Consider the following 9,569-nt stretch of genomic DNA (forward strand, 5'->3'; position numbering starts at 1 on the left):
AGCCCCTCTTTAATGCCCTTGGGCCTTTGACCTTACCATTGACCATCGTCATTGTATTAAACATCTCTCAGGAACATTGGACACTTTTCTCTGACACTCTCAGTCCTCTTTGTCTCTGTAGATGTGAAGTCTCTGTCCAAACCTTCTGACGTGGAGGCTGTGGTTAAAACTTTATTCGCTGAGATAGCCAAGCTGAAGTCCGCGTCATCCTCCTCGTCAACCACACGAGGAAAGACCTCGAAGTCTGCTCCCTCTGCCGGGAGGAAGAGCTCGACCTCCGCGGCCTCGTCTTCATCGTCCGCTTCAAAAGACAAGAAGACGACCACGGTGACAACATCCACCAGAGGCAGCAAGGCTCCCACAAAGACGAGGGATGAGGTGTGTGTTTGTGTATTATTTATATTTCTCTTCCGTGGTAATATGATGGTGTCATCAAGCTGATTAACCCTAAACAATAAAAAAAAATTTGGTTTGTTTGCAGGACACTAAGCAGAAGACAACTCCTCAGCAGTAAGATATGCTTCTTCACCTCATCACAAAACATTACTGTAAAATTCTGCACAACTAAAAAATTCTCCTGCCTTGCTTGGTTCTCTCTAACGTTTCCAGAGTCCTCACCAAAGACAAAACAGCTGCTGAAGGGTCGACCAAGGAAACTGGGGCACGAGTCTCGGTGTCAGAAGCAACAAAGGTCTCAACCCAGCAGGCCTCTAAAAAGCCAAGATCCGAACCAGCTCATGTCTCAGAAGTAACGGTCAAAGTGGAATCAGCCTCGTCATCACAGGAACCCAAAACCCCAGTGGCTGAAACAAAAGGACGCGATAAAAAGGATGCAAAATCTAAACCGAAGCCCAAAGCAAAACGTGTCAGTGCTGAGGCAAGTCAAGCTGCAGGCGATGGACCGATGGAGCTCGGGGAGACAGGAGGTGACGTGGCAGAACCCATGGAAGTAGAAAGTTGTGCTGAGGGCAAAGATTCAAATGTGGAAGCTCATAAATCCAGTGAGAGTCAACCACCGACCAGTAAAGATGAGGCGTCATCACAGGTCCCAGAACCAGAGTCCACAGAACGGTCTGCAAGCCCAACTGAAGAGGGGGAGAAAAATACAAAAGGTGTGTTGAAGACAATTTAACGAAAGGAGGTTTGTTTTAAGGAGTAAATGTTCTGAATCAAGCCTCATGTCTTTGTTCCATTGTTTACATTTGGTTGCTCCTCACAGATCTATGGTTGCCCCTAGTGTTCACGTTGGACCAGGGTCCGAGGAACCTTTCACACACGTCTGAGAATAACTAAACCTGCAATATGCTCCTTCTTCTGTGTGTGTGTGATTTGAAGATCCTGCATCTGCGGAGAAGAACCAAAGGGATCCAACATCAGCCTCCGTTTCGACTGAGCCAGCAGCTGGAACAGCGAGTGACAAGCCAGCGGCAGCCGGCAGACGGTCTTCAGCTGCAGGATGCACTCTGACCATCGGGGAGATGGTGGAAGAGCACTTTCATCCGGACAAGATCAGTAAGAAATCCAAGAAAGAGACACAGTTGTCTTCCTGTTATCATAATTCATATTTTCGTCAATCTGAGTTTCCCTTCTTCTTTTTCACAGAGTGCCTGTCTAAAGAGTCTGCCATGTCACAGGAAGAAAGTTCTGAAGTAATCTCTTAAAGTGGGGTTTATTCAGTTACCTCAGTTTATCTGTAATGACTATGGAAGTAAATAATTGTTCTAAATTTCTTCAGGGCTGTACGACGCTGCTGATCTCCAACCTGCCAAAGTTTCACGAGGGCTGCTACACAGAGGACGACGTCGCCGGTGTGTTTGTTCCTTTTGGATTGACATCCTGGAGCCAAGAAATCTACGTTGTTCCTCAGGCGCGCGTGGTGAGCACAGCTTTAAATCATCATATCATATCATCAGTTTCTTCATGTGATGTACTTTTGGGGGGGATTTATTTAAGCTCTGTCACATTTTAACATCATTTATCGTCATATTTCTGAAAACGTTGTAATAAATACACAAATAGTATTGTACTGATTTGGATTATACAGTAATATAACTGCTGTTGTACTGTATGTTTCGGTATAATTGATTTGTTTCTGCGTTTCCTCTCAGGCCTTTGTCGTGATGCCGTCAGCGCTTAGTGTACACAGTGTTCTGTCTGCCAGCCCGGATTCCATTGCTATCAAAAAGAATAGACTGTCGTTGAATGTGTTGGGACCCAAAGACAATCAATCACTCAAGGATCCGGTAATTACCATCACCATCATCGGCATTCTGATCCCAGTACAAACATTCAGCTGGAAATACAGATGAACTGATGGGAATCTGGTGGAGTAAATCTCCTCTTATCTCACAATCCCCCTTTTGTACGTCACAAAGATGTTATCTGAGAAACACTGACAGGGAATCATTTCAAATTGTGCACAAATGGTCATTTTGACACCTTAACTGATGTCAAAGGTCACAGGGACCTTAATGGGAGTCTGAAACTGGACTGGGTGGAGGAGGCACACAATCAGAGGGCAGGGATTGAAGTTGACACGATAGATGTCCAGTATATTAATTCCTGCTTAATCTGACATTTCTTCCAGTTATGGTTTTATACAGCCCTGATGAAGTGGATGGATACTGTAAGTAACACACGCACACACACACATTTAATGCACTTTGAGTTATTGAAAATAATAATTAACCTCTTGTTTATGATGCAGCGGATGGAACATGACGGACACAAAACGGTCTACATCAGGAACATTTCACCGAGCGAAGCCAGAAACCTCAGAGAGGCTTTGAGAAAAATCGGGTCTGTCTCAAACTACCTGCCTCTGCTCAACAAGGTACACAAACCTAGAGACACACAAAGCACTTGTGACTCAACAGGACTTCCTGCTCATTAAATCCATCTGAACACGTTTCAGGTGTTTATTGAATTTGAATCTGACTCGGGTGCCGATCGTCTTGGAATTTGGTGCAGTCTCCTGAAGCAGGCCCCGAGTTACATCTTGGTCCGGCTCAAAGAACCGTTCAGCACCTGCAGAGCACAGAGTAAGTCTTTTTTGTCTAAATGGTAAATGGTCTGAACCAGCATCACAACCACAGAGATCTCACAATGTGCTCTTCATCTCTTATCGCTACAAACACAAATAACACAAAGTAATTTGCTTCTTTGTTTTGTCACGTTTCAGAAATATGACTCTTGTGGTTTTTGTTCTTGCAGCACCAGAACATCCTGAGAAGGCTATACCACACAGCAAGGACGTTGCTGCCTGGGCAACTACCCCGTCACAGAAACATGGTGTTCCACGAGGCAGCTGTTCACCTTTTTGGATCACAATGTCCACCAGTCCCTTTGTGTTCCCTACCACGAGTCCCTGGTTCACGATTCCAGAATATCAGACTGTCAGAGGATATGACGACATCAAGGTAACCACCTTTTCTCCATAAGTACAACCGATACTCATACACGTATCCGTTCTAGCAGCTTTAAAACTCCAGGGTTGGTGCATTTTCGAACAGAAGTGTAGTAGTGTGGGTTTAGCCTTACTGTTCAACAAGATCAAATCTGCAGGGTCAGCTTTTCATTAAGTGAAGCAGACGAGGAGGTTTTACAGACGAGCAGAGCAACTGGAATAAATACAAATCAGCATCAACAAATAAAAGCAATTGTAATTCACAGTAGAAGAACAATGTTCAGCGTTTTCTGTTCTTCTTTTCTCTGTGACTGAACTCTTCTCTCTGAACACGGTGTCCTGCAGAACGACAACAGTCAGGGTTCCAAGTTCCCCACACTCATGTTGACCGGTTTACCAGAAGGAGGCTACAGGCAGGAGGACGTCTACAGGCTGGTCTGGCCTTATTTCCCACAAATTCTCGACTCTCTGTACTACAACGTGGTCGTGCTGACTCTGCAGAGGAGGGTGAGGACCAAGGGCTGCAGATGGACAATCGTTCCAGTGGAACTGTGTTATAACATCTTGTCTTTCTTCTCCGCTCCAGGCCTTCGTGCATTTCTGCGACTGGACATCGTGCTGCAATTTTGTCAGAGATCACATCAGGGAGCCGGTTTCTGTCCGAGGCGTCCGTCTCGTGGTCCACTTCGTCCTGGAGTACATGTGTCCTGAGTCAAAAGAGGTGTGGACACTGAGGAGAGATGATCAGAACATCTGAGTTTGATCGTCTCTTGTTCCTCTCTCAGCCTGGGAACCGTTTCTCAATGAACATTCAAACAGTCTGAACCATTTGGAGAAAAGATGTTGTTCGACTGAAACGTGTTATAACAGCATCTGTGTCTTCTTGCAGGAGCTCATGTACACATCCATGATGAAATTGAGCAACTCGGTAAGTTCCTAATCATTTATTTCGATCTGAAATTATATATTCCTTGACTCCTTGGTCCTTAACACCAGTCGTTGCTTTTCAGCGTGTTCCAGATCCCCAGTCTCTGGAGGAGCGGCTTATCTGTGTGGATATCTCTCAGACCAGTGTGTACCTCATCAAGACCGTCATGAAAACTGTGGCGTCCATTGCTAAATTTGTCAGCTTCCTGCCGCTAGCCAACAGGGTACGACAACGACACAACAACACAACAACACACAGCTTCAGTTTTCACATTGCGTGTGGAGAGAATGGGGATCGTACTGAATGTCAGAGCATCAGAAGCTCTACACTAGTCTGCTGTTGTGTGTGACATCAATTATTTGAATGTGACTGACAATTACAGAAAACCCTGAAATTATCAAATTTAATAAGTTGTTATTGCTGAGTCCTCAATAATTATTTCCCCTACTACTCTGCTGCGATTCTTCGACCAGGTTTGTCGCATCACTTTCTTCATTTCTTTTTCCTCCCTCTCTCTTTTAACTTTGTCCATGATTCAGATCTGTGTGGAGATGGCTGACTCCACTGGTGCAGCTCAGGTTCTGGAGAAGTACATGTTTCTTACACCAAAAGCTCAATGTGAGCGTCTGATGTTGTAAGTGTCCTCAAATATATTCCTCTCAAAAATGTCTTTCATGATGTTGGTTCCATATCTGTGAGTTTAAAATGTTTTCAATGCCCTGTTTTCACACCTAAACTGACACCTCTCTTCTCCTTCTTACAGTCAAAAGGTCACAGGCATTCGGTCGTGAGTATATCCCTTTTAAGTTATTATGTTTCTGCAATGTAACTGTAATTATGTTAACTAAATGAATAGCTGCAGCCTGGAAACTCCACAGGAAGAGAAAACCGAGGGATGTCTTAACTATTAAAGAAACACGATAAAACCTGAAAGCAATATATTACGCTGTTGTGTAAGAAGTTTTTTCTGTTTTTAGTCTGAAGAGCTCAAAGAAGCATGTTGAAGCCTCTGCTGAACCAGCCGGTGATGTCCCGATGGAGGATGTTGAGAAACTAGGAGCAGAGATGGCCGCAGATGCCCCTAAGGCAGATGAGGATGTAAATGCTGCTGATGGAGACACTGTCGCAGCTGCTTCCTGTCCCACATTCTCCGCCACAAGTCTGCCCAAATCTAAGGAGACCACCACAGAACATCCTCCGATTGACCAGGACGCCATCACCGCCGTGCTGGCAGCGGTTCGCCAGCACAGACTCGCCCAAGAAAGGACACAGAGAGGAGAGACAGAGGTGACGCATGGCTTTGTTGACTTTGTAGAAACTAACACAAACATAAAATAACACCATGAAAAGCATGCTGTTAAATTGTTGCTGCTTCAGTCAAATAAATACAACTTTCAGTCAAGGTTTACACACTCATATCTTATGGTGTTAGGTACATTTTATTTGATTGATGAGATTAACTATTTTATTGTTGTTTCAGAGTTCTCTGCGATCACAGAGTCAGGATGAAGTTACAGACGTCGTTCTCACTTCAGATGATCAACCTTTAAACCTGAGGGACTTTGTCACTGTTGATGAAGTTGGTGATGATGTGGAAGAAACAAATCCAGCCCATGAAGCTTCAAGGAGCCAACGAGATGCAAAGAAGAGAAAACCTAGCAACAAACCCATTAAGGCTACTGAACAAGAAACCTCTGAGATATTAATAAGTGACAATCAGACGATAATGGACCAAAACACTGAATCACAGAGTGATCAGATGTCTACAGACATTTCAAGTAGAGAAGAAGAGGAGGATTCCTCTAAGGTAGTGGATTCTGTTTCAGATCAGCCAACAACTACTGAGTCTGAGTCTGACAACAAGAAACCTGACGCGACTTCTAGAAGAGATGATAGATCCTCAAAGAGGAGTGGCCTGAGGACCAGAGCATCCAAAAGTGAAGAGAAGGTCAAATCAACAGAGAAACAGGACAGGGTGGTGAAAAGATCAGAAGCACCACAAGACTCCACTGCAAGACTTCCTCAAAGAGACCAAGACCCTGAAGAGGAGAAGGTGTCTGAGATGGTCCATTCCACTGAAGAACTGATTCAAGAAGCGGCCGCCACAGAAAGAACTGATAGAAGAAGGAGTGGAAGAGGAAAGAAAGAGGAGAAAATGACTCTGAATCTCACTGAAGCATCTGAAAAACCAGATGAAGAGGAGGAAGCTTCGTATGAAATCTTAGACTCTGTGGAGGACGAGACTGTGACTGAGGAACCGGTCGTTATGACGAGATCCACCAGAGGAAGAAGGGGAAGGACGACTCAGAAAGACCAAACTAAAAAAGAGGACACACCGACAAGAAGTCGACGCACTCCTGTCAGAGAGTCACAGGAAAAAACTCCAAAGATGGAGAAGGAAGAATCTTCGAAGGAAAACTCACCAACAAAGAAGAAAGACATTACTGTAAGAGAGGAAATAGATGAGGAAGCCACCTATGAAATATTAGACTCTGTGAAGGACGAGGTTCTTCAGGAGGACCGGCCCCCTACAGGAGGGAAAAGGAAGAGGGGAAGACCAAAGAAAGCTGTTAAATCAACTAGAAAAAAACCTGTAACACTGAAGGGCGACAAAGAGGCTGATGATGAAGAAGCTGATGATGAAAAGGTGCCATCTATGATTCTGGATTCTGTGGAGGATGAGATGGTTGAAGATCAACCTCCCACAGAAGAGTCCCTCAAAGTCAAGGAGGAGGAGCCTGTGCATCAGATTGTAGATTTTCTGGAAGATGATCAGGTTCAGGAAGAGTTGATGACCACTGAGGAGTCAAAAGATGAAACTTTTCCAAAAGAGGAGAAAGCAACTGTTCAAGAAGATGCATCAACATGTAGGATCATTGTTTTGGAAGCATCAGAAAAAGTGGTCGCAGAGGATTTAGAAAGTGGAAATGATCCATCTGCTGCAGAAGAGTCTGGTGTGGACAAGAAGGAAAGGTCCCTCAGAACAGACATCAAGGAAGAAGATACATCTACAACCAAGTCCCAAGGAGATGCTGCAACTCCAGCAGAAGACAAGAACCAACAATCGTCCAGTGAAAGTGACTCAATAGCTGTGAAGAGTGCTCTGCTGAACCTGGATGAAGTGAGGGATGAAAAGGATGATTACCCTGAAGACGCGGCCGAGGAGGAAGGATTGAGAGAGAGGCAAGCTGCTGCCAAGGAGCAAGAGAGGAACACCAGGGAGACAGATGGGAGGGAGCAGGAGGTCGTGGACTCCACGGAGCTGGTGACTCTGGATGAGGTGGGAGCAGATGAGGCTGGAGAGGAAGCTGTTGAGCTCAGGGCCGGAGACCTGCAGGGGCTGGTCACTCTGGATGAAATCATAGACGCAGACAAGGGAGAAGTTGAGAAAAGCACGTTGGAGCCCCGCCCCCCCATCAAAGAGGACCACGCAGTGGAGGTAAAGCTCAATTTAACAAAAGGTTAATTCAATTTCCACATGTAGGGAAATCACATGTACAGCATAAGACAGATTTGCAGCACTAATGATCTCCTGACTCCTTTTAGACTTTGGATGAAGCAGGTGACGATGAGGAGGGGAACACAGACGAAGCTGAGAAAACAACAAGATCTGTTAAACGCAGAATCAATGACGACACAGGTAGGTGGAGCCTTTTATAAGTTACAGTGTATGAATAATAGTTTTGGGGAACTTAAATTTTTATTCTTTTGTTCCCGGTCGTTTTTCAGAGGAGGGAAAGACGTTGGTGAAGGTGGACGAGGTTGAAGAGGAGGAAAAAAAGGAAGCTCCCAGAACAAGAGGCCGACCCAAGAAGAGAAGCAGAAAGACGCCTGGTAACACAAACCTCTCCGTCGATCTTTGGCTTCATTCATTGTACAAAGTTATTTTGCTCTTGTAGTTTCATTTGCGTTAATTTATTATCTTCTACCACAGTGAGAAAATCTGCGAGAGGAAAGAAAGTGGTTGAACAAGCGGAATCCGGCTCTGATGCTCCACCGCCCACTTCTCTGGACGCCTCGTCGTCATTGGACAAAGATCAGTCCATGTTATCAAGTGACAGCCAGCAAGAGATCCAGAAGGCATCGATAGAAGGAGCCGGCCATTCCGACATCGATGCTGCCTCTGCTGGGCAGGACCTGCAGCCTGAGGCCCCTGAGAACCAGAGGCTGGAAGGAGAGGAGGCGATAGAGGCTTCTTCAGGTCCCAGCAAAAGGAAGAGGGAGCCTGTCGGACCTGAGGCAAAGAGATCTCGTTCTCTGTCTCCTTCCGTGTCCACCGACATCAAACTGCCACCGTTCAGTCCCAGCAACCCCCTCGGTGAGAAACACACTCGCACTCAATGTCACTTTATATCGATTACGTCAGATTTAGGATCGTTTGTTTTACATTTCTGTTTCTGTTTCCCATCAGGTCCGGAGTTTCTGGTCCCCAAACTGGGTTACTTCTGTAATCTGTGCCACGTTTTCTGCGTGCACGAGAGCAGCGCCAGGGACACGCACTGCAGCAGCCAGACACACTACGACAATCTGCAGGTACGCATGGACACATACACAAAATCTAACACAAATAACACACACGGCCTGACACTGTTTGTGTATTTATCTGGCTTTTGTCTTTTCAGAAACACTACGAGAAGCTCCAACCTGAACCTTCGAAAGGGTCCACGGAAAATTCTCAAGCTTCCTCTTCTGATTGATCCAGACTCCAGCTGCTGGTCTTCTTTAATAAAGTTGGTCCCCAGAAGAGACTTTTTGAGTTCTAGGGAAACTGGAACTTTCTTCAAAATCTTTCTTTTCACATTGTTTCAGATGGTCAGAGGTTTTTCCCTGGCGCTCTTTTAATTTACATGAAGCTGTTGCATCATTTAACGGCAACTGACAACAGAATTGGCGCCAACCAGCTGTTGATATTTACATCTGTGATGAATGTAAATGCCTATTGACTTACATGTTACATTGCTTTTCTGTTTTGTAAACATGATTAAAGTTTTGTCCTGTTAACCTTGAGTCTTTGACTTATTGAGTCATGTGACCTTCAGCTCTGGGAAACATTGGGGACGAGGATTTCTGGGCAAAGAGATGCTTTGTCTTTTACTCTGAAAGTGTTGGAATAATTAAAAAAGAGGCATTTTCACAAACTGTCAACTGTTTGAAAGCAGAATAGAAAGAACCTCCGTGAGAATTTGTAGGGGGCGCTATCGAGTCATTCTTTAGATCTTCAATTTCCTGTGCACA

The 9,569-nt window shown here is 45.0% G+C and overlaps 2 protein-coding genes across 2 annotated transcripts in view; both read left to right on the forward strand.

Annotated features, from left to right (window-relative positions):
- Positions 1-2,611, forward strand: part of LOC133949620 (serine/arginine repetitive matrix protein 2-like) — a gene marked incomplete in the record, with an annotated part of 8,000 nt that extends 5,389 nt beyond the window's left edge. The window contains 7 exon segments of the mRNA XM_062383552.1: positions 122-378; positions 482-510; positions 610-1,112; positions 1,336-1,512; positions 1,603-1,649; positions 1,736-1,876; positions 2,109-2,611. Coding sequence (XP_062239536.1) covers positions 122-378; positions 482-510; positions 610-1,112; positions 1,336-1,512; positions 1,603-1,649; positions 1,736-1,876; positions 2,109-2,309 — 1,355 coding nt within the window.
- Positions 1-9,335, forward strand: part of LOC133950309 (zinc finger protein 638-like) — a 35,676-nt gene extending 26,341 nt beyond the window's left edge. The window contains exons 25-33 of the mRNA XM_062384559.1: positions 4,874-4,968; positions 5,098-5,121; positions 5,312-5,621; positions 5,815-7,773; positions 7,881-7,974; positions 8,064-8,168; positions 8,269-8,652; positions 8,746-8,867; positions 8,957-9,335. Coding sequence (XP_062240543.1) covers positions 4,874-4,968; positions 5,098-5,121; positions 5,312-5,621; positions 5,815-7,773; positions 7,881-7,974; positions 8,064-8,168; positions 8,269-8,652; positions 8,746-8,867; positions 8,957-9,031 — 3,168 coding nt within the window. The 3' untranslated portion in view covers positions 9,032-9,335. The remainder of the gene's footprint in view (positions 1-4,873; positions 4,969-5,097; positions 5,122-5,311; positions 5,622-5,814; positions 7,774-7,880; positions 7,975-8,063; positions 8,169-8,268; positions 8,653-8,745; positions 8,868-8,956) is intronic.
- Positions 9,336-9,569: the final 234 nt, after the last annotated feature.

The sequence above is a fragment of the Platichthys flesus genome, chromosome 24 (assembly GCF_949316205.1).
Source record: "Platichthys flesus chromosome 24, fPlaFle2.1, whole genome shotgun sequence".
Taxonomy (NCBI): domain Eukaryota; kingdom Metazoa; phylum Chordata; class Actinopteri; order Pleuronectiformes; family Pleuronectidae; genus Platichthys; species Platichthys flesus.